At 40.3% G+C, this 25,502-nt stretch overlaps 1 protein-coding gene across 2 annotated transcripts in view; it reads left to right on the forward strand.

Moving 5' to 3' along the window:
• SENP1 (SUMO specific peptidase 1) overlaps nucleotides 1-21,507 on the forward strand; it is a 48,226-nt gene extending 26,719 nt beyond the window's left edge. Inside the window, exons 12-16 of one of the 2 annotated variants that reach the window (XR_012799968.1) lie at nucleotides 10,266-10,345; nucleotides 10,705-10,789; nucleotides 12,641-12,736; nucleotides 13,037-13,248; nucleotides 20,369-21,507. Coding sequence is in view for 1 of the 2 variants with exons in the window: in XM_075591668.1 (XP_075447783.1) it covers nucleotides 10,266-10,345; nucleotides 10,705-10,789; nucleotides 12,641-12,736; nucleotides 20,369-20,431 (324 nt within the window). In the remaining variant the exon portion in view is untranslated. The remainder of the gene's footprint in view (nucleotides 1-10,265; nucleotides 10,346-10,704; nucleotides 10,790-12,640; nucleotides 12,737-13,036; nucleotides 13,249-20,368) is intronic. The other variant, XM_075591668.1, reaches the window with a different exon arrangement.
• Nucleotides 21,508-25,502: the final 3,995 nt, after the last annotated feature.

A 25,502-nucleotide genomic window follows, 5' to 3' on the forward strand; every position in this document is an offset into this window, starting at 1 on the left:
TAAAGCCAAAAAACGCTGCACCACAAAATTGAAAGAGCAAAAAGTTTGATAATAAACGATTTATTATGCCAAAAAAAAAAAAAAAAGAAAGCGTTATACTGACATGTTTTGCCCAAACTGGCTTTATCAAAGTGCATAAAATCTTACCTCCAGCATTGGTTTTTGTATGTCCGCCGAACCAGGAAGTAACTGATTGATTCGCGCCACACATATCCACATGATGACGTCAAAAGAGTCATCACGCCAACTCATGTTGTTAAAAAAAAAAAAAAAAAAATCTTTATTATACCTAACAAAAACCCAAAAGAACAAATAAAATTAATATACAAAAAACTTATTAAAAAAATTATTGTGGAACAAATAACATATAATAAGCAAAACCAGAATGTTACCCACAACAAAAATATATAAATTAAAAGTCCAATTTATGATTACAGAAAGGTATCATTGGGGGTATGACTTACTCAATTGACATGATTGAACCGTGTATCCTCACATTCTAAAATGCCTATATAATCATATATTTACATTAGTATATTATAATTTTTATTCATGTGAGGAAGACATTGTGTTTGACAGCTATATATCAAATGTGCATAGATGTACAACCAATATCAGGCTATTGAATGTTTAAATTTTCAAAGCTGTTGTTAATCATACATATAAACATATGTCCATTAAGTTATGATTATGCATCCATGCACACAAAGAATCTCTATTGAGCAAACACAATATCATAATATGATTAAATGTCTCATCAAAGGATATATCTGTGTCTTATTGTTCATAATCACTGATTATACAGAAAAACAATTATTTTTATCTATATAGAACATATATCTGCATACACAGCACATAGTGACGTAATCCATATCGGTATACATATAAAGCACCATATGCATAACCTGACTGAACAGTCTATATCTTCTATGTATACAGAGAGTACTGCACTGATTAATACTTAACACGAAAAAGACTAAACTATCATTCTTTAGAATATCAATTTTGAAAGATCTAGATATGACAGTTGCTAAACATCAATTTCAAGAAGTGCAGATATAAAGAATACTGATATGAGATGGACAGAAGAGGATGCAATGGATCGTTCACAAAAAACTACTAGTGTCCCAATCTGTGTTGAGACCGAGAGGTATTCTAGTGCGTAGAGTCAAGATCCAGCATCTCTCTTCTATCGAGTCTCTTTACCCAATCTCCACCTCTAACGGGTGGCGGAATATGTTCAATGCCCTTAAAGGTAAATCCGATTTACCCATAGGGCAAGTTGCAGCATGTTTGGAAACAGGGTGGTTGAGGTCTCCTTTTTTAATTAACTCCGATGTTCCTGGATTCGCTGTTTAAGAAAACGTATCGTACGCCCTTCATATTGTTTTCCACAGCCACAGGTAAGAAGATAGATGACCAACTTGGTTTCACAGTTGATAAATGAATAAGTCCCATAACTTCTACCTGTGACTGTGGAAGCAAAGCGAGCAGATACCTGCGTAGTAGGACATGTAATGCAATGATTGCATCTAAAAAGGTGCCATTTGGCCTATTCATAACAATTTTATCCATTTGAAAAAGACTCAGAGACAGTTAGCCAATGTCTTGGCCTTGCGAAAGACAAATCTAGGGCCCTCACGGACAAAGGAGCTAATTGCGGGATCCAGCTGGAGGATCTTCCAATGCTTTTTAACAATGGCTTTTATTTGTTCTGATTGTTTACTGAAACAAGTGATAAAGGAAGTTTTCCTCCCCCTGTATCCCTTCTTTTTCTCTTTAATGTACTTGCTCTATCCATACAATATACCTCTTTAAATGCTCGATCCAGGTCATCTTGCTTATACCACCTTGCTAGGAATCTGTCAAATAGATTGCGGGACTGTAAAAGGAAATCCTCCTGATTTGAACAATTCCTTATCAATTTTAGGAATTGTCCCTTTGGTATGCCCCTCAAAAGATTTTTAGGATGGCAGTTGCCAGCACGAAGAAAGGCATTACGAACATTAGGTTTGCGATAGACATCCGTATGTACCTTTTAACTCTAGATCCACATATAAAAGTAAAAATAATGAACATGTTGACAGTGATAATTATAAGTGAACTTAAGATTTACATTATTTATTATTTATAAAATGTTTTACCAGGAAGTAATACATTGAGTTACCTCTCGTTTTCAAGTATGTCCTGGGCATAGTTAATATGACAAATAATACATGGTTACAAATACAGTTACATAAATGAACGGTATACATTATATACAATACATTGCATGCACAGTTAGAGAAGATGTATATTATAGGCTTATGTAACAGTTACAGACCAGATTAAAATGTGAGACAGCCTTAGTTTTGAAAGACCTTAAACTGGTGGTGGATGTGAGAGTCTCCGGTAGATTGTTCCAGTTTTGGGGTGCACGGTAAGAGGAGGAGCGGCCGGATACTTTGTTGAGTTTTGGGACCATGAACAGTCTTTTGGAGTCAGATCTCAGGTGATGAGTGCTGCATGTGGTAGGGGTGAGGAGCTTGTTCAGATATGTGGGTAGCTTGCCCAGAAAGTATTTGAAGGCAAGACAGGAAAGGTGAATTTTGCGCCTAGACTCGAGTGATGACCAATCTAGTTCTTTGTGCATTTCGCAGTGATGTGTGTTGTAGTTGCATTGGAGAACGAAACGACACATTGAATTGTAGAGGGTGTCAAGTTTGCCAAGGTGGTTTTACCATCAAGTGTGCCAATAAAAGAATAAGTGTAGTGACATCCCAACCCAGACCAAAATGAGATCATCAATAAACCTCTTGTAGAATACAATGTGATCTCTAAAGAGGTTTGTATCTCCAAACATGTGGAACGACTCCCATCAACCCATAAACAGGTTGGCGAATGAAGGGGCAAAACTATCTATTTGACAGATTCCTAGCAAGGGGATTTAAGCAAGATAACCTGGATCGAGCATTTAAAGAGGTATATTGTATGAATAGAGCAAGTACATTAAAGAGAAAAAGGAGGGATACAAGGGGAGGGAAAACTTCCTTTGTTTATCACTCGTTTCAGAACAAATATAAGCCATTGTTAAAAAGCATTGGAAGATCCTCCAGCTGGACCCCGCAATAACAGTTGTGTGAAAAGGAAAGTACACCCTCTTTGAATTCTATGGTTTTACATATCAGGACATAACAATCAACTGTTCCTTAGCAGGTCTAAAAATTAGAGAAAATTGGAGAAGCAATGTGTGAAAAACTAAGTACACCCTTACTGCTTCCATAGGAATTAAGATGCTAAGAAGCAGACAGATGCTGCTAATCAAATGCCCTTGATTAATTATTTATTTATAAAATATTTTACCAGGAAGTAATACATTGAGAGTTACCTCTCGTTTTCAAGTATGTCCTGGGCACAGAGTAAAACAAAATAATACATGGTTACAAATACAGTTACATAAATGAACAAGGTATACATTATATACAAGACATTGCATGCACAGTTAAAGAAAATATATATTATGAGCGTATGAAACAGTTACAGACCAGATTAAAGTGTGAGACAGCCTTAGATTTGAAAGAACTTAAGCTGGTGGTGGATATGAGTGTCTCTGGTAGGTTGTTCCAGTTTTGGGGTGCACGGAAGGAAAAGGAGGAACGTCCGGATACTTTGTTGAACCTTGGGACCATGAATAGTCTTTTGGAGTCTGATCTCAGGTGATAGGTACTGCATGTGGTTGGGGTGAGGAGCTTGTTCAGGTAGCTGGGTAGTTTGCCCAGAAAGTATTTGAGAGTGAGACAGGAAAGGTGAACTTTGCGCCTAGACTCTAGTGATGACCAATCTAGTTCTTTGAGCATTTCGCAGTGATGTGTGTTGTAGTTGCATTGGAGAACAAAACGACAAATTGAATTGTAGAGGGTGTCAAGTTTGCTAAGGTGGGTTTGAGGAGCCGAGCCATATACTATGTCTCCATAGTCAATAATTGGCATTAGCATCTGCTGTGCAATACGCTTTCTGACCAGGAGACTTAGGGAGGATTTGTTCCTGTAAAGTACCCCTAGTTTGGCATAGGTCTTGGTTGTCAGGGTATCAATGTGCATCCCGAATGTTAAGTGGGAGTCAAACCATAAGCCCAGGTATTTAAAACTAGTGACAGGTGTTAGGATGGTTTTAGCGTTGGTTCTAATCAGGAGCTCAGTCACTGGAAGCTTTACAAATTTAGTCTTGGTCCCAAATACCATTGTTACAGTCTTGTCAGTGTTTAAAAACAGTTTGTTTTGGGAAATCCAGTTTTCGAGTCTCAAATAGTCAGACTGAAGTATGTGTTGAAGGTCAGAGAGGCTATGACTGTGTGCATATAGGATTGTGTCATCTGCATACATGTGTATTGAGGCTTCCTTACAAGCTGTGGGAAGATCATTAATGAACACTGAGAAGAGTAGGGGCCCCAGAACAGAGCCTTGCGGGACACCACAGGTGATATCCAGGGGGTTGGAGTTGGAGCCTGAGATGGACACATGTTGGGATCTTCCTGATAGGTAGGACTGAAACCAGTTTAAAGCATGCTTCCCTATTCCAGAGCTCTGGAGTTTGTTAAGCAGGATAACATGATCAACTGTGTCAAAAGCCTTTGCAAAATCTAGGAATACTGCACCAGTGAGTTGTCCCCGTTCCATTCCACACTGGATTTCATTGCAAACTTTTAGCAGGGTAGTTACGGTGGAGTGTTTGGGACGAAACCCAGACTGGATTGGCTAGGGAAATTTGTCTTGGTGTAGAAATCGCTTAATTGGGAGTGGACACATTTTTCCATAACTTTGGATAGAATTGGGAGAAGTGAGATTGGCCTGTAGTTTGAGACAATGTTTTTGTCCCCACTTTTGAAGATTGGGACAACTCTGGCAGTTTTCCAGGTCTTAGGGATATGGCCTGCAGACAGGATAGAGTTGACTATGGACGCAATTGGTTTGGCAATGGCTGGGGCACCAAGTCGTAGGAACCTAGATTGTAGTAAGTCGGGTCCACATTGGCTGCTTAGTTTTAGTTTGAGGAGCGCTTGTGTAATCTCCTCTTCAGATACTGGGCCAAATTGAAAATTGTGGGCAGTGTTGGGAGGGGGTGGGACTATAGGGGTACTCCCAGGATGAGATTCATGTTTGGGGTTTGTGCTGCGTTTCGCTAATAAGTTAGTGGCACACCCCACAAAGTAATCATTGAATGCATTTGCAATGTCAGTGGGGTTTGTCAGAGTAATATCCCCCTTAGTGATATTACTTGGTTGTTGATGGTTAGGAGCCTGGAATATATTGTTGATAACCTTCCAGAAGTTAGCTGGGTTTGATGTATTTTGGTGGAGATTGTCAGAGTAATATTGTGCTTTTGCATACCTTGTTTGCCTTGTGCACACGTTCCGCAGGCATCTGTAGTGATTGAGATCCTTGGTAGTGCCAGTTACTTTGTAGCTTTTCCACAAGGCATCCCTTAACTGGTAGAGTGCTATAAGGTCAGGTGTAACCCATGGAAGGTGGGCCCCCCGTACCCTTATTTTGCGTAGTGGAGCATGGGTATCACAGAGTTTTAAGAACTCGGATTGGAAATAGTCGAGCGCAGAATCAAGGTCGGGAATTAAATCGATTCTGTGCCATGGGCAGTTGGTAAGGTCATCCAGAAACTGTTGTGGGTTAAAGTTTTTAAATGTTCTAGTGAGGAGAACTTTAGGGCTTGAATGGGGCGGTTTAATTTTCCTTACACCGTACACTATTGCATGGTCACTGAAAATATCAGGAAGGATGCCAGAGGATTGGATTCTGCTGGGGTTTGAGGAGAGAATCCAGTCTAGCAAGGAATGGTTATGCGACTTCAGGTTTATTCGTGTGGGTTGGGAAATGAGTTGCGATAGGTTAAGTGACTTGAGTTGTATCTGGATTTTGTGGTTTTTAGGGTCAAGCCAACTGAAGTTGAAATCCCCTAGAACTAGCAGCTCACTCTTCTCATTCAGAGAGGAAATGGAGGCAAGAAATTGGGTGATATCAGTCAAGGATTGTAGAGGGGCTTTAATTTAATTTAGTTTAATTGATCATCAACCTGTGTGACCACCTCTATAAAAGCCGAAGTTTTAGCAGTTTGCTGGTCTGGAGCATTCAGGTGTGTGTTAGGAGGAAAGACATTAGCAATGATCTTAGAGAAGCTTTTGTTGCTGCCCATCAATCTGGGAAGGGTTATAAGGCCATTTCCAAACCATTTAAAGTCTATCATTCTACAGTGAGAAAGATTATTCAAAAGTGGAAAACATTCAAGAAAGTTGCAAATATTCCCAGTAGTGGACATCCCAGCAAATTCACCCCAAGGTCTGGCCGTGCAATGCTCAGATAAACTGCAAAATATCCAAGAGTTACATCTCAGACTCTACAGGCCTCAGTTAGCATGTTAAATATTAAAGTTCATGACAGTACAATTAGAAAAAGACTGAACAAGTATGGTTTGTTTGGAAGGGTTGCCAGGAAAAAGCCTCTTCTCTCTAAAAAGAACATGGCAGCACGGCTTAGGTTTGCAAAGTTGCATCTGAACAAACCACAAGACTTCTGGAACAATGCCATTTGTACAGACGAGACCAAAGTGGAGATGTTTGGCCATAGTGCACAGCGCCACATTTGGCGAAAACCAAACACAGCATATCAGCACAAACACCTCATACCAACTGTCAAGCACAGTGGTGAGGGACGATGATTTGGGCTTGTTTTGCAACCACAGGACCTGGGAAACTTGCAGTCATTGAGTCGACCATGAACTCCTCTGTATACCAACGTATTATAGAGTCAAATGTGAGGCCATCTGTCCGACAGCTAAAGCTTGGCCGAAATTGGGTCATGCAACAGGACAATGATCCCAAGCACACCAGCAAATCTACAACAGAATGGCTGAAAAAGAAAGAAAAAATTCAGGTGTTGCAATGGCCCAGTCAAAGTCCAGAACTCAACCCGATTGAAATGCTGTGGCTGGACCTTAAGAGAGCTGTACATAAACAAATGCCCACAAAGCTTAATGAACTGAAGCAACGTTGTAAAGAAGAGTGGGTCAAAATTCCTCCACAAAGATGAGAGAGACTGATAAAGTCAAACAGAAAACGATTACTTCAAGTTATTGCTGCTAAAGGTGGTTCTACAAGCTATTGAATCATAAGCTATACTTCGTTTTTCACACATGGCTTCTCCATTTTGGCTTTATTTTTGTTAAATAAATCATGACGCGGTGTAATATGTCATGTGTTGTTGTTCATCTGAGGTTGTATTTACCTAATTTTAAGACCTGCTAAGGAACAGATAGTTATTATGTCCTGATATGTAAAACCATAGAATTCAAAGAGGGTGTACTTTCTTTTTCATACAACTGTATACTAATATGGATTACGTCACTATATGCTGTGTATGCAGATATATGTTCTATATAGATAAAAATAATTGTTTTTCTGTATAATCTGTGATTATGAACAATAAGACACAGATATATCCTTTGATGAGACATTTAATCATATTATGATATTGTGTTTGCTCAATGGATATTCTTTGTGTGCATGGATGCATAATCATAACTTAATGGACATATATTTATATGTATGATTAACATCAGCTTTGAAGATGCAAAGATTCAATAGCCTGATATTGGTTGTACATCTATGCACATTTGATATATAGCTGTCAAACACAATCTCTTCCTCACAGTAATAAAAAATTATAATATACTAATGTAAATATATGATTATTTAGGCATTTTAGAATGTGAGGATACATGGTTCAATCATGTCACTTAAGTAAGTCATACCCCCAATGATACCTTTCTGTAATCATAAATGGGACTTTTAATTTATATATTTTTGTTGTGGATAACATTCTGGTTATGCTTATTATATGTTATTTGTTCCACAATAATTTTTTTAATGATTTTTTTTGTATTTTAATTTTATTTGTTCGTTTGGGTTTTTGTTGCGTATAATAAAGTATTTTTTTTTTTAACATGGGTTGGCGTGATGAACGCTTTTGACGTCATCATGTGGATATGTGTGGCGCGAATCCAGTCAGTTACTTCCTGGTTCGGTGGACATACAAAAACCCATGCTGGAGGGAAGGTAAGATTTTATGCACTTTGATAAAGCCAGTTTGGGCGAAACATGTCAGTGTAACGCTTTCCTATTTTTGGCATAATAAATCGTTTTTTATTATCACCCTTTTCGCTCTTTCAATTTTGTGGTGCAGCGTTTTTTGGCTTTATGTCTAATCCTTCTCTGTTGGTTATCACCCTCCAACGTTTTGCACACAGACAACGAACTGCAAACAGGATTTTTACCCTGCTGTTGTGGTTCTCACTAGGGAGTAACAAATCATTATTCATCTATTTGTGAGTATCAGTCCATTTATTGCTGGACTTGTATATTGTACTAGAGGCTTATGTCTATGCGTTTGAATACATATATGGTCTGATGACTGCAGTTCAAATGTTAAATCCTCTATAAGTACCCTCTAAGGACTATTATTGTCAAGGCTTGCAAAAGGGTTTTTTCCTATTGTATACTACATCGCATCATACAGTAGAAAGGATTCTGGATTTATACCAGTAGTCTCTTTCTTTATAGTGAATCCCATTTTATTTTGAGCCCCAGTTCTCCGTGTTCTAGGGAACACTATTCCCATGCTCAGTGCCAGACAGTGTCTTTACTCACTGAGCCACTCCTTCTCCCTAGCCTATGTGCTTAAAAGTTGTGTTAACAGCGAGCATTGGGTTATAAGGGTTCCATGTAAAAATTGATTTCAGGCAAAAGGTGATACGGTGTGCTCATTTGCATGTCATTTCCCAGAATCCCTTGCTGCAGTGGAAGTACTGTATGCTAGTTGATAATGGTGAAAGGCAGTGTTGCAGACCCAGGACATGTGAATGTGCTCACAAGTGATCTTTTTATTTGCTATATGGTGGAGGTTTCTTGTCGCCTTTTTCACCCACCATAACTGTGAGTGAGCGAGAGTGTGAGCTTGACTTCCAGCGATGCGACCAAGCCGTCGTGTTGCTTCTACTATAAGCGCACGCGGCGTCACTGTCGCCGGCACTATAAGCGCAGCCTAAGGCTGGGATTATGGTGCAGGCTCATTTGCATGCAGCTGTCTCCCCAGCGTTCTATGAACATGCTCTGCAGATTGGTTCGAGCAACCAGTAGGCTGGACATTGACATCACTTCCGCTTCCTCCGTTTGGCTGTGACCTGCGTTTACATAGAAACTCATTTCATTGGCTGACAAAACACCACTTGAAGCGGACCCGCCTGAAAACACAGATTTTCTTGTATTCTGAGAACGCTGCTGCTTCAGTGCGCTACTTTGCTGGCATTTGCGCATGCAGTGGGGTAGCTCCCATAACAAAATAAAGCAGAGTGGTTGCCGTGTGCGCGTACAGATGCCGGCACCATAATCCCAGCCCGAGGCAGAGCTCCTGCACTCCGCTTGCTTGCAGGAGTGCAAGCTCTTACCTTGACGCGCAGTTGGAGCAGAAGCGATCCAAGATCATAGTGCCGGCGGCGATGTGGGTGGTGGCGGCGTGGCGCACATGTCACGAAACTGGTTCGCCCTCAGTGGCTGACCCAGCTCACGGGATGCTGACGTCATGCGACAGCACGTGAAAAGACAAAAAAATTGGATTCTTCAAATAACGGTCGCGGCAGCGCACACGAAGCGACCTTCTAGGCATTAGCCAATTTGAGGTTGGCGTGCGAGAGCGCAATCGCAGGCTGTATAATCTCAGCCATAGTCTGAAACACTGGGTGAGCACACCGTTGCGAGTCTCTCTTATGCAGAGCAAAATGGAGAATATGTGACTTCACACAAATGATATGCTCCTCAGTCCTGTAGCAACAGTGTAGGAAAAGTACAGGCTGTTTGTGGAGTCGCCCAGCGTTCATTTTAGACCATGAAAAAAAAAACATAAAAGGGATATATGGGACTGACCTTTTTTTTTTTTAAATTTATTTCTTTTTGTGTTTACCGAAAGTTTGAAATATATTAATGCTGTTTTGTGGCACTAACGGTGTATTGTTTATTTTATAGCTGATCAGTGTAGCTGTTTTGAAATATAGATTTCTGCTTGGAGTGGGTTTGCATATTCTGTCACAGTAAGCAACTTGGGCATTGTTTAGTATACATGTTGTAAAGATTAGCAGCCACATTTGTTCATAAGCGAAGATTAACCTGTTTTTTTGTATACATTACAGATATTTATATATAACAATGTAACATTTATTTTTAATAGGTGATAGATTTTAGGAAAAAGTCGGTCACATACTATGACTCAATGGGTGGATTAAACAATGAAGCATGCAGGATTTTACTGTAAGTAGTACATTCACACTGAGCATTTTTTTTTTCTTCAAATAACGACTATAACTATAAAAGTCGCTTAACATTCCACTGATTTTAATAAAGATAGAAGGCAATATAGTGCTTTCATTTCTTTAATGATCGCGTCCATCTGAAAACAACTTGTGAAATGTTTTTAAGTGTAATTTCTCATACTTGCGAGGGGGGGGGGGAGGTGTGTGTGTGTGTGTGTGTGTGTGTGTGTGTGTGTGTGTGTGTGTGTGTGTGTGTGTGTGTGTGTGTGTGTGTGTGTGTGTGTGTGTGTGTGTGTGTGTGTTCAATTACTTAATTAGGTGGATTGCCAATAAAAATTCTTTATTATTCTCCTACAGGCAATACCTAAAACAAGAAAGCATGGACAAAAAAGGGCTATGTTTTGATGTTAATGGTTGGCTTCTGTCTAGCAAGAAAAGTCAGGTATGCTTTTTATTTTACTACAAACTTCTAATAGCCATATTGATAATGGAGAAATGCAGATTTGTTTTACGTTATGAAAACAAAGAGTGCGAGGGCAAGATACTGTGTAGGTATTTTATAAAATTGGATATATTGTCCTGTAATGGGTGCTGCAACTTAGGTGGATTCGATCCAATCCACTATTGAAATAACGGCAAGAGGTTCAGGTGCGCACTCTCATCCAGGTAATATATAAAATGAAAAGAAAACAAACAGCTTTTTGGTTATTATAGAGCAGTGATTCCCAACCAGGGTTCTGTGGAACCCTGGGGCTCCTTGAAGCAATCTCAGGGGTTCCCCCTACGGACCACAGACCCCCCCCCCCGGTGGTGGGGTTTTTTGGTATGTATTTTGTACGGTGGATTGAGTGAGAGTGGGGTAATTTATGGAAGGTAGGGGCGAGTGAGAGAAGGGAGGGAGTGAGGGAGGGAGGGAGTAAGAGTGAGACGCAAGGGATAAATACATGCAATACTGGACGGGGGGAAGGTTAGTGAGACGGATGGGAGAGAAATACATGGGTAGATTGTGGGAAATAGAGGTGGCTCGTGAGGTGTGAAATTTTGTGATGACCCCTGTCGAACCTATTATGTGTCAGCCAGATAGGGGATCCCCGAGATTTTTCAAAATACTTCAAGGGTTCCTCCAAACAAAAAAGGTTACAAATCACTGTTGTAGAGTAACCAACTCAATATGCAGATCTTCTTACTGGGGGGACAGGATACTCCCAGGGAAGAAACAGAGGAGAGGACAACGGGAAAATGCAGAAAACTCCCGTTGTCCTCTCCTCTGTTTCTTCCCTGGGAGTATCCTGTCCCTCCTATTGAGTTGGTTACTCTATAGTAACCGAAAAGCTGTCATTGCTCACATAAAATGTGAGTAATACTACTACTTGTTTATTGTTGCTATTTTACCATTCAACAGTATTGCATCATTTTTCGTCGTCTCCTGTTTTGGGTGTATCCTGCCCTTCCAGCAAAAAAATCTACATACCGAGTTGGTTACTCTACAATACCCGAAAAGCCCATATTGCTCACACAAAATGGGCGTAATATCATTTTTTAAACTCTCAAACTTCTTATACTGCAGTATTGCACTATTTTTTATTTTTTTTCCATTTGATATATTAGCTGGATGAGTGCGCACCTGACCCTCTTGCTGCCATTGTAGGTTATGATATTTGTTTTTTGGTGGACCAACGTAGGAGTTCACTTTTTGCAAGCGCTGTACACTTGAATTTAATCTAGGAAGAACTCTTCTCTTGGTCCATTAAAAGGCATCACAATCTACAATGATAAAGAGCGCTCCATAGATAAAGGGGCTTATTGGACAAGAAATCCTAATCATATTTCTTAGAATATTTTGATTGCCACAAGATTAGGCACTCGTTTCTATACTTCCTGAAACCTGATTCTGTACCAGACACAGATAACTTGTCTTCCCCATATGAATGAAAAAGATTATTCAGCTCCGCCAGTCCCCAAAACAGCCACTTAGGCCCATTTTCTCTCTGACAATAGTCCTCCACAAACTATTCTTCCGCCCTCTCCCCCCCCCCTTTCCTATCCTACCTGTTCCTGATGACCTGAGAAGAATGATGAATGCAGTGGTGATATAGCTATCAATCTGCTTTCCAAAGTCTCGCCCCATAATGTCTTGCACAGGCCCAACGTAGGGCATTGTGGTGGGACAAAGTCTTTCTATGCACTTGGTCTTTTGAAACACTGTTTACTTAATCTTATTTGTACTGATTTTTGTTGAATACTTGCAAGTTGTTATTTTATGTATTTATTTTTCCTTACCTTTTGATTACAGGATATCCCACAACAAATGAATGGAAGTGATTGTGGAATGTTTGCCTGCAAGTATGCAGATTACATTACCAAAGACAAAACCATCACCTTTACTCAGGTAATTAAATGTTTCATTCTTGCACATTTCGAGTACCTTCATATGTTGTGGGCCAATAAATGTGATTTGAGAATGGTCTACCAGAAAAATAATTCTGGCTTTTTTTGTTTTACATTCAATTGATTTTCCTTCTACGTCTCCACGGAAGTGCATACCTGTGAGACATAGCTCTTCTCCCGGGCTAGATGGGGAAACAAACTTCATCTGGGCAGGTATAAAATACCTCACCTCCCTGCTGCTTTCAGGGTTTGTTTCCTGTCCTCTCAGAGTAATGCATAGGGATTTTATTTTTATTTCCAGCTCCAACAAGGTTGTCTGTTCAGAGTCTGTATAAAGAGCCTTCATGCAGGGAGTTGCTCTGGACTCAGATGGAAGTGCGGCATTGGCATCTTACCACCATAATCAGTGGCTGTAATCTGTCGTTTCCCTACTATGTTCTTGGCGTGCTGCTGTGCAATCGTCGGGAAAAACCCTCCCCTGGCAACGGGGAAATGTTGGGGCCGGGGTTCCCGGTAGGTTTATATAACGTCTCTTCAGTAATAGTACACTAGGGGAGAAGCTTAGACGTAATCAGTGACTAGACACCTAATGTAATTGATTTCCCTTACCATAGAAACATAGTTGCGCTAATGAAAGTTCTTTGTTACCGGAGCCTGTAACTTTCAGCCTTAAGGTATTGTCCGCTGCATATTAATTTATTATTGGGAGTGATTTCATGTATCCGAGATACAGTATTTATTTTTATGAATGCTTCAGGGTCTCCTGTGCCTGAAACTCTTAAAAGTGGAAAGTTAGTGTCCACCAAACCATAAAAGGCTTTCGCTAAAACCAAGAACATACCATATGTGATCAACATACCGTGATCAATTTCTGCCCAAGTCAAAAAAAAAATTAAATTGTGGATGAAAAAATGTTTAAAATGTATACTTGGTACACATTTTTGAAAGGGGATAAGAAAACTCCTGAATTTATTGCTCAAAGAGTTGGAACCCATGTTTTTATAAGACCATATTGCAATCAGACTCATCCTTTTAGTGGGAAGGTGAACTAAATGAGGAGGCTGCTTCATCTCCAGAGAATAATGCTAAGTTCAGGATATGTGCTCAATAATGGGGTTCGAACAGTCAAAAGACACCTCAAGAAACAAGATAGGATGGGTTTATTTGCGGGCCTAAGAAATCCATATTTTTTTTTTTTTCAAGAACATTTGGTGGTCAAGCAAAGAAATGAAAGAATCCAGTTAAAAGAATGTCTAAAAGGTTCAACCAGGTGTTTTCTTTTCCGTTTTGAAAATATGACAACTTGCAAGGCGGCTCTGGGGGTGGATACTTTGATCTCAAGACTGACCAGGATAATGGCGATTCCACTAGGGGATTAATCCCTTTTCATAGATGGCAGGGAAAGGAAGATTGAGTGCCTTGGAAAGAGCTTTTTCTTTGAAAAGTGTGGTGCAGAAATCTGCTGTATCTTCCACTTGTGTGTTCAGTGCCTTAAGAGTGTGATTTTTGGGATTGGAAAGAGTTATAATATCTGGGATTCCCAGTGCAAAAATTAATCTAGAGTTTCTTTTGTAAAAAAATTGGCTATTCACCTCATCAATCTGACACAGTTATCTGCAGATACAATAACAGCCAGAAGAGCTTCATGGTTAAATTCGTGGGTTGTTGATATAGCATCCAAGAATAAGCTGTGTCCAGTATCATGATGTGGTGACAATGTTTGGCTAAGATATTGATCGGCTTAAGGACCGATTCAGATGGTAAAAGTAAATTCTTACAACAAGAGAAGATACAGGGTATGCTGTTGAATTTCGTAGACTAGGTAAGCGAGATTTCTGAACAACATTCAGACAGGCAAGAGGCAGGAGTAGTTCTTTCACATCATGGAAACAGAAATCACTGTTGTACACCAAATATTTACCTACCTGTGGGAGGAAGGCTTCAGAATTTTGCAGATCAATGGGAAAGGACATCATCTGACAGCTGGGTACGTCGGCTAGTAACATCCGGATATGACATGGTTAAAAAGACCACCTTGCAGATTCTGTGTTTCCAGTACACCAGCACAGCCAGAATAAGAAGCCCTGCCCTGAAGAAAATTAAGCCGTTCCGCCTGAGCAAGGCGGTTATCTTTAAGGTTCTGAGACAGGTGACAGATGGAGGCATGTATTCTCGTCTATCTTAAGTCCTAAAACCTATATATTCCAGGCCTGTGCTGGATCTTATGTTGGAAAACTTATTGTTTCAAGTTGGTTATGACGGCTAGGGGCCCAAGGACCAGTAAAATAATGGTTAAGCCCTTTCCCTGGCCTCTGCCATCGTTCCCTGGGGCTCATCTGGACTCCAGACCCCTGGGCTCTCCTGTTCTTACTTGCCTGATAGCCCTTGCATCCTTTGTAAAAGTGTAGTCTTTATTCCTGTATGTAAAAATGTAACTTCAAATATAAAAATGTGTTTTGTGCAATAATAAAATGAAGAAAATCAGGGCTCCACGGATTTGCTCAATGAACTAATTTATTGCCAATAGACTTGACGTTTCGGCCACACAGGCCTTTCTCAAAAGCAGAAATGGCATAAGAAAGGCCTGTGTGGTCGAAACGTCAAGTCTATTGGCAATAAATTAGTTCATTGAGCAAATCCGTGGAGCCCTGATTTTCTTCATTTCGTTAACCCTGGATTGACACAGAATTTTAAACCAGGAGTACCGGTTGTATCCCCTTTTGATTTTTTTATTAGTGTGCAGCATTTATTATCTTTCTACTCAGTTTGTGCAATAATAAAGCAGAGCCAAAGTCTGGACATGCAGGGCTGGGAAACCATTTGTGTTGCCTGCATGTCCAGAGAATATGGCTGCTGCTGGGTCTGGAGTTGGAGGAGAGGGACAAAGGAGGTTTTCCTTGGGCTGGGGTGCCATCTGCCTAAAAAGCAGAGCATATGGTTGCCTCTCCCAGCCAGAGTGGCTCCAGTCCAGTGGGTGATATCCTGTCGGCCAGAGGAAGGATGCCGAGTCCCTCCTGGTAGGCGCTACTCTCATTGGTCTGTTTAAACTTCCCTCTGCAAGCCTTTTGACTTTCTAAACACGCCGCAATGTGCAGGTGAGAGTTTGTCTCCTGATTGGTTGCCAGTCCCTCTACCATGCTTTCCTATGACAGTGGGGAAGCTAGATAAGGGGAACCTGATCGGTGCTCCACAGCTAATTTTTGGACCCTGTCGTGGAGGTGAACTAAATGGTGTGCTCTGAGGCTTTGCCGGAGACGCCCGAAGGAGTATCGGAAACCCGGAGCGGGACATTTGAAAGTGCTTTGCTACGAGACTGTTGCTGGAGACGCGGAGAACAGGACTTTCAAGCAGGAAATTTTAAAGTGCTCTGACGCAAATTGCACTAGAGATCTGGATGGTTCCTACCCCATTGGAGAGTGGGAAGCAAGCCATGGGTAAGCTTTTGATGTGGCTCTCAGCACCTAGCCAGTTGGGATTCCCCTGTATGCCCCATTTTTTGTGAGTATAGCACTGATTGTGTTTTTGTGTTGTGCTTGCTGGCTCCACCTCGAATAAAAACACTTTATTGAATTGCTTTGTCCTGGCCTTGATTCCTGGGTTAAGATCTAGTCTCCTGGGACAATCGTAACCATTCGTAAATATTCTGGAGCCAGAAGATTTATGGCAACCCTGGATCTGAAAGACATTTACCTTAATGTACCCATTTGCCTCATTCACCAAAAAGGTTCAGTGTGAAAAAGGAAGATCTGTAACATATTCAATTCAGTGTCCTGCCCTTTGGCCTCATCTCAGGATGACTTGCAAAGCGGATTATGGTGGTAGAAATACAATCCCTCCCTAATGAAGCAGTTATTACGGGCAGAGTCTCGCGTTGATGCCGGTCCTTCATTTTCACGGTCAGATGTTGAACATGGAGAAGAGCAGATTGATTCTAAGTAAATAGGTGGAATTTATGGGCGTCAGAATCCGTTCAATTCAAGTACAAATGTTTCTGGCAAACCCAATAAAACAATATGTTTCACTCTGTCTCCGCGTTAAGAATTCGTGACAATATGGCAGCACCTTTCAAGGCTGTTCCATTGGCTATATGTTTACAGTATGCGTATGGGAAGATTGCAAAATGTTTTCTTGGCATTGTGGGACAGAAAGTGAAAATCGCTGGATATATTCAAAATGAATACTGTGAAAAAACAAACAATCTTATTAGAGAAGTTTTTTTGCTATGTATATTTTATACCACTTCCTTACATAAAAGCAATTGCATTACGCACCAGACATATTTAAAAAAAAAAACAAAAGAAAAAGGCAAGCAAGTGCATAATCATGTGAGATGTATGTATATTTCTATACCTTAGCCTATTTAAATAGCTTTTTTTGAAAAAAAAAAGGCTGTATACCATCAGAAGGAATTAAACTGAGCTATTCAATGTAGTGTTTCTTTTTTCTTTTTCTTTTTTGTGGTTCTCAGTAGCTTGTTTTAGTCATATTTTTTTGTGAAACCTCTGTGACATACTCCTGTTGGGTGTTTTTCAATTACTGCTGCTACCATGTGATCTCCTTCAAGAAAAACAACAAAGTAATGTACATATGTGGAAGACTTTGTTTTACTCAATGCGCCCGCCTCTGTGTTCCATTAAATACTTGATATAACACAAGTCAAAAAAAAGAGAAAAAAACATGAAAAAGGTAATAACCCACTGGCTATCAAAAGCCAAAAATATATGTACCAGAATCGGGATTCTTCCATAGTCCTGTCCAGAGATGCCAGACTGCTGTTGTCTAAATTGGGAGGATTTTCCCACAAACTCAGGCGGTGTAGCCATCTGGATGCCCTCGTGCGTGGTTCTAAGAACGAGTGCCAGCAGCAGAGGGATGGGGGTGTGTGCATCATGGTACCTATGTCTGATTTCAGACATGATTTTGGCGCCAATTGCCGCACCTGAATTTTAAAAGGCTGACTTTGACCGCTTAGCAACAGCAGTGGTTCCTAACCCATTTTTTTATTAATATTTTATTTTTAACCATGTGCATCCCGTTAAAAAAAAAATTACAATTTCAGCGAACCCCTAATTATCTTTGCTGCTGAGACTTGACCCCTTTTCAGCTCATGAAGCTGCCACTGCCCTAGCAGACTTAGAGATCCCTGACACAAAAAACGTAGGGAGTGCAGCTTACATCTGCCCAATATGCTACAGGGGGTGTTGAACCAATATCCTCACCGCCCATAGCCGTAACGCCCTAATCCGGAAGCGCGACCACAATCAACTGGAAAGCGGAGGAGCGGCGTCTTCGTTGGAGGCCTGCCGCTGCATTTACACGGTCAGTGTGTGTAAGTCAGTCATCGTGTGGTTTTTTTGTTTGTTTTTTTTTTTAAATATATATTTTGAATGGTTATTCTATGGTCTGCTTTTTCTTTTAGCCATATGGAGAGCTTTTTTATGGCAGCACCACAGAGGAAATTTCTATAGAACCCGGTCTGCCACCTTACACGTGGGTTTAACCCATTAACTGGCTGATTCCAACTAGGATCATATGAGTGGGCTTTTTTTTCCCCTCCACTTGATTGTACCACCGTATATTGCACTATATACTTTATTTTTCTGTTTTTATACACACACAACTTCCACCAATGTTCTCCAATCAAGTACAAGTTTGAGTATTTATCTCAATTTAAGGTTTTCCTACGTACACAAAGCTTTTACATGGCTTCACTTAAATGTGACATAAAACCCCAAAAGGAATGCACTCAGGTGATGTATGTCACTTTTTGAGACGTCTGGGTTAGTCTCTCTTTGTTGAGCAGCACTGCACTTATGGTGTAACTAATATTGTTTCCATGATATTTACACTTGTTTTTATTTTCCACTTCTGAAGTTACTTGTGCTTGTTTTTTGCACTTCCCTAGCACAATGTAGCTTAATTTTGTCTAGAGGACAAACGTCTTGGTCCTGATTTGCTTCTATTAAGACCAATCTCATCCCGCTTGCCAGCAACCGTTTTGAAGCTGGATAACCATTCTTGGGACCTGCAAACAGTATGAAAAGCTCATCTGTTCTTCAATACATGTTCTATTCAAGTACATCTTCAAACACCTCCCTAAATCCAATTTATTAAACTTATCAACTTTAGAGTTCGACAAGCTAGGATGCTTCATTTAGCAAAACGATCTCCTAGTCCTTATAGAAGGAAGTAGACATTCAATCTGAAGGGGTTCAAAGCACAACGGCATGGAAAATTAAGCATGGCACCTTTTATTTTAGTGTCGCTGTAATTCCCCCTCTCTCCTGACAGAGGACTGCTACCAAGAAGAAGAGTGTCTTAACAATCAAGAGTCTCATTGAGATATCCTGGAGTGGTTAAAGTTGTTCAAATGAGTAGAGAATATCAGCGGCAAATCCCAGTGTGGTACTGGACATATAATTTCTGTGCTTAATCTTCAATATTACTTTTTTTTTTTGAATGTTGCGCTAGATGACATCTAGCCATGGGCTCCAATGACTGACATTTGAACCTTCAGAGAGCTGGGTACCACGTTTTTCTCGAAGCTTTGCTGAAGAAAATAAAAAATGATGGGGACTGAGGCTTGAACGGCTTCTAAATGCTTTCCCTTGCACCAATGGGTGCCTCGTCATGCTTTTTTGGGTCGCTGTGCTTCTCAACTTCTGCAGAGTTTCAACTACTTTAGCTGTTGCATGCTGTGAATTCCTTTCAGTAGCCCAGTCATTCCCAACTGTGTGTTCGGGAACCACCCTAGGGGGTTCATGAGGTGATGCCAAAACAAAATATGTAATGACGGATCCCAAACAGTGTATTTATAGTTGATTCTTGGGCATGGGACACTTAAGGCCCTAAACTGCACCTTAGCATGGATGGAAGAGCTGTCAATTACAGCAGGAGCTTCTAAAGTTGCATCCCACAATGCTTTGCATGAACAGCTGCAAGGCATGGAAAAGCATTGTTTGTTTTTATACCATTGTTTTTGTTGCATCTGTTGTGTAGCGGCACAACTCAAAGCCAACAACCATGGCAGGCTGTTGATTCTAAAAAAAGAGCTGTGCATAAAGTATTTTGCACATAGTTTACCAAAACTAACTGTAAAAAGAAACTTAATTCAACAGACAAAACTTATTTCTGAGTTATATAAAAAGGGGATTTATTTGCATTTACATTTTGTTGAAATCTACTGTTTTTACATTCTGTACAATAGTGAAAAGACTGGGACAATCTTGAAGAGTATGTAAAGACATAAATAAATTAGTCGTGTTTTACTGCCGGGCCGATTTCTTTGACGAATAGCACTTTCAAAGTGTGTCCTGGTTTTAGTTGTCTAAAATGTGACTTTGTATTAAACAAAATAAAATAAAATAGAGCAAGTGTAAAAAAAAACAAACAAAAAAATCCCCACTGGTTACAACGAACATAACGTTAGAAAATAACTTTGTTAGAGTGCAATATAATTTCATATCCCTAAGTTATTTATTTTATTGAAATTAATATTGGGACGGCGGGTTTACAGTTAAAACAACTTTTTTTAATCCTTGTTAAAAATATCAATGTTTCAGTGTAGCCTATGTATTTAATTAAAGGATGTCCACATTCCAAAATAAACGGATTTTTTCCCCCTTATTTACAGCATCACATGCCATACTTCAGAAAAAGGATGGTTTGGGAGATTCTTAATCAGAAATTGCTTTGACATTGTCATGGAAACATGAAGTGAGAGTTTTTTTGCAAGATGGTGGGACAGTGATATTTGACCGTGCTGAATATGGACCAAGAAATATAAAATGTATTTTCATGTTTACAACTGTAACATAAATCCAGCATCATTACATACTACTATTCTTCGTATATATGTAAACGTATTGCCAAACTTTTCTGACTTTTTTTTTTTTTCCGTGTGGAAATTTGATGTTGTATGTTGGCTAAAAACACATTGGTTTGTTTGAGGAAGTTTTATGCCTCCCAATGGAAGACGTTTCAAACGTAGCTTTGTTTGCTAAAAGGATGGTGAGTTGCGCAGAGATTAATGCTTTGCTGTTACATTTTACTGTAAAGGCATAAAGTAACATTTTAAAAGATTTTCCATGTTTAGCGTACCATTTACAGCACTATTTGCTTTGTATCAATGAGCGTTACCTTTTTGTACTTTATATTTTTATATTTTCACGACTGTAAACTACTGTTTTATGCAATATGTACTTTAAATTTGACTATCACAAATTTTGCTTTCTGATTTCTACTTTTTGTATATCTTATGCATACATATGGGGCTTCATATATAAATATATATTATTTTTTACAGTTTCATTTGTAATAGACTTGCATACTTGTAATATGATTGTATTACTCTTTAATACATTGAGTCCTATTTGTAGAATTTCTTGTATTGTAGTTCTAGAACTTAGCCTCTAGTCTACCTCAATTCTGTTGAAACCGCACCCAGCTGAAAAATATTGGGTGGAAAAAAAGTTTTCAAATAACTTTTAATTTCCTCCATTTATCACAAAGTGATGAATACTGGGACAGATCAGGGAACTTGAAGGCTAAAGAATATATTTTGGGGAAATTAATATTTTTCTAACTGAACAATTTTTATTTTACTGTTGGTTAAAAATGTCTTTTTTGTTTTCTATATTCAAATTCTTATAGTAACAACTGTGGTTGAGCCCCAACAAGTGATATTTTGTTTGTAAAATATCTTTTGTGATTTGACATTTACTTGACTATTTTATATTTAAATAAAATTATAAAACATTTTTTCTTATGAAACACTTGTATTATTTATGTTAAGTTTAATTGAGTGGCAACAATGTAGGCAGCATTTTAAGTGACAATACAGGGAATTTTAATACAAGTAGAGTATCAGACAGAGAACAGTCGGCGTGGGTTAGACTTGTGCATGTTGATTAGTGAAGAAAAGTAGACTTGTTTAGCTTGCGAGAGGGCAGAGTTCAAACAGAATAGCATAAATTTGTAGTGAAGGAAGTCTGCGAGAGTATGAGATTTCCTCCAGAGGCGTTTGGAGGAACGAGTGGAGGAACGCAGCATGCGCGTGTGGGAATTTAGCCAGGGTCTAGGGTTAGAAGGGTGAGTGCGGCAAAAAGACAGCGGGGCATGTAGATCAAGAGAGGAGGACAAGGCAGAGTTGTAGTTCCTGACCAGGTTGTCAGGATCTGTAGCAGAGCTGAGAGAGGAGAGGGAGAAGCGTAAAGTGGACTCAAAGTCAGGTAAGTGAATAGAGCGCAGATTTCTGCAGAACCGGGGGGTAGATGGAGGTGGAGAAGGGTAGAAGCGAGATAGAGAGGATGAGGTGATGGTCAGAGAGAGGAAAATGGGAAATGGAGAAATCAGAGAGAGAGAAGTTTTTACTGAAAACCAGGTCTAAGTAGTGGCCATCCTTGTGGGTGCTGGCTGCAGTCCACTGTTGAAGGCAAAAGAAGAGGTTAGAGAAAGAAAGCGGGAAGCCCAAGGGAGAGAGGGGTCCTCAATGTGGCAATTGAAGTCCCCAAGGAGAAGAACAGGGGTGTCTGAGGAGAGAAAGAAAGAGAGCCAGGATTCAAAGTGAGAGAGAAAGGCAGAAGGGGGATGAGTAGAGGTAGGTGGGCGATAGAAGACCGCCACATGGACAGGGAGAGGAGAGAAGATCTGGACAGTGTGAGCCTCAAAGGAGGGAAAAGCAAGAGAGGGGGGAATAGGAAGGGTTCGGTAACGGCAGAGAGAGGAGAGCAGGATCCCCACGCCTCCACCCCTGCCATCAGTGCGCGGAGTGTGGGAGAAGGAAAGGCCACCGTAGGAGAGGGCAGCTTCCAGAGCAGAGTCAGACTGAGTGAGCCAGGTCTCAGTTATAGCAAATAGGAGCAGAGAGTGAGAGAGAAAGAAGTCATATATGTAGGAAACATGATTTTTGTTTTTTAAACCCCTTTGTGCTGTATGGAAAAAGTATACTCTGGCGCATGGCCTGGGCATCAAATGAAACAGCGTGGTACAATTACCAAAATAATGAACCGAGGTCCTAAAAGGACAACAAACATAGGGTAAGGGTGCCATTGTGTGTACTGCGGGGGTGGTGGTGCCATTGTGTGTGTGCGCGTGCGCTGCAGGGGAGGTACCGTGTGGCACGTGCGTGCCCTGCAGGGGGTGTACCATGGTTTGTGTGTGTTTTGCAGGGGGGACGTGTGTGTGTATTGCAGGGGGTGCCGTGTGTGTGTGTGTGTGTGTGTGTGTGTGTGTGTGTGTGTGTGTGTGTGTGTGTGTGTGTGTGTGTGTGTGTGTGCGCGCGCGCGCGCGCTGTGCGGGGGGAGGTGCCATGTTTGTGCGCTGTCGAGGGAATGCCGTATGGGGGGTGCCAGTTTGTTTGTGCGCTGCGTGGGTGGGGGTGCCATTTTGTGTGTGCCGCAGGGGGTGCTGTATTGTTTGTACTGCTGGGGGGAGGATGATTACATGTAGTGTATTGAGGAGAGGGTAAAATTAAGAATTTAGGCGCAGCAAAAAGGTATGGGCCCAAACACGGCAATATTGGAAATCTGCCACTGTTCCAACCCGTCATGAGTTCAAAAGGTCTGTACTGAGTTATAGAAGAACTTGTACCTTTTAGTGCTCATTAGAACATCAGGTAATAATTCTGTCCATGTACTACTTTCTCAGCAACATTTTTGTCCAAAATGTCACATGTAGCCTGTTACACATAACCTGCCCTGTGAAATTAGTACCCCTATCTGATTCAAGGATGCGTGGGAAAACCCATCTGGAAAAAAACATGATCCCATAATACTCGTGCTGTAGTAATTGCATCATCTTTTCTGACTAGAATGCCTTCCACCCATTTTGAAAAGACATCTACCACAATCAAAGCATATTTTAACCCATTCTTACCTAATGGTAAGGAACCATTGTAATCAATTTGCAATGTTGACCATGAGCCATCTGCGGGTGCATACATTGGAAAGGTGATTTTTGTCTTTTGGACCTAGGATTTATTTGCGCACAAATAAAATAGGATTGTACCACCTGTTTCACAATCCTATTTTTCCTTTTAGTTCTTCCAGAAGTCTCTGTTGTCCTATGTGATCCAAACTTTCATGATTGTAACGAGTAAAAAAAAAAAAATACCTTTTAAATGTTTTGGGACTATGAGACGCAGTTCCCCATTCTGGTCATAATTTAAAGTCTCATTCTTATGAATAAAGGAAGGCTTTAAATCAACCTGAGAAATGGCAATGGACGTATCTTTTGCCTGTTCCTCTGTAAAGGAAAGGAATTGTGTATCTTTGTCTAACTGTCACTATGGCACTAGTCTCTGTAACCACTACAGTCTCCCTTGTTAAAGACACTGCCTTAGCCAACGAATCAACTATTGCATTCCCTTCAATGAGAAAAGCTTGTCCTTTCTTATGTGCTGGAATAATATCTGCAATTGAACCCATTGCTTCTTCTGGCAATCTGTACTGCCACAATAATTTTTTTTCTTGTGCCCACAATTTTGGAAAGGTTTGCACAACCTGATTGAGACAAAAATGATCACTGATTTCAGGCAATTGAAGCGCACTAGTGACCAATTTCACTCCCTACACGTCCATGTTCAGAAGGATCAATTAACAGGCTTTATCCCATTAGAATCTTTCCAAATAACCTGATTTTCCAAATCAACAATCCAGCCTCTCTTTTTCAATCACATCTGTACCAATGATATTTCCAGCATCTTCACTGTACCATATATCAATTTTTGTTTTCAAGCAACCTGACATTTCTAAAGAAATATCATTTACCAATGTAGCAGATGTACTACTACCATGCTCATTAAATCCCACAATGGTATAACTCAGTTACTCTAGTAACACTGGCAATTTCTGTCTTGTCACCCTTAATTGTGACCCAGTATCAATAAGAAATTCCGTATTCTGACCTTTAAGAGGCATTTCACAAAATGCTTACCGTCACTGTCTAAATATTGTATTGTATGTCTTTATTTATATAGCGCCATAAATGTACATAGCGCTTCACAGTAGTAATACATATCCTATAAATAACAAATAATATAAATAATATAAATAACAGATCATGGGAATAAGTGCTTCAGACATAAAAGTAACATTAAGGAAGAGGAGTCCCTGCTCCGAGGAGCTTACAATCTAATTGGTAGGTAGGGAGAACGTACAGAGACAGTAGGAGGGAATTCTAGTAAATGCGTCTGCAGGGGGCCAAGCTTTATGTACCATGTGTCCATGATTATCCAGTGCTATTCATATGCTTCTTTAAGCAGATGTGTCTTAAGGTGGGTCTTAAAGGTGGATAGCGAGGGTGCTAGTCGGGTATTGAGGGGAAGGGCATTCCAGAGGTGTGGGGCCGAAAGTGAGAAAGGTTTAAGGCGGGAGAGAGCATTAGATACAAAGGGGGTAGAAAGAAGACATCCTTAAGAAGAACGCAAGAGTCGGGATGGTGCATAGCGAGAAATTAGGGCTGAGATGTAAGGAGGGGAATAAGAATGTAAAGCTTTAAAAGTGAGGAGGAGAATTGAGTGTGAGATACAGGATTTGATCGGAAGCCAGGAGAGGGATTTCAGGAGGGGAGATGCGGAGACAGATTTAGGAAAGAGTGGAGTGATTCTGGCAGCAGCGTTTAGGATAGATTGTAGGGGAGACAGGTGACAGGCAGGAAGGCCGGACAGCAGGAGGTTGCAGTAATCGAGACGTGAGAGAATGAGGCCCTGAGTCAGAGTTACACTGGTGTTAAACATTCAAGACGCTGTAGTGTAATGTTCTTTAATT

This window comes from Ascaphus truei, chromosome 3, assembly GCF_040206685.1.
Source record: "Ascaphus truei isolate aAscTru1 chromosome 3, aAscTru1.hap1, whole genome shotgun sequence".
NCBI lineage: Eukaryota > Metazoa > Chordata > Amphibia > Anura > Ascaphidae > Ascaphus > Ascaphus truei.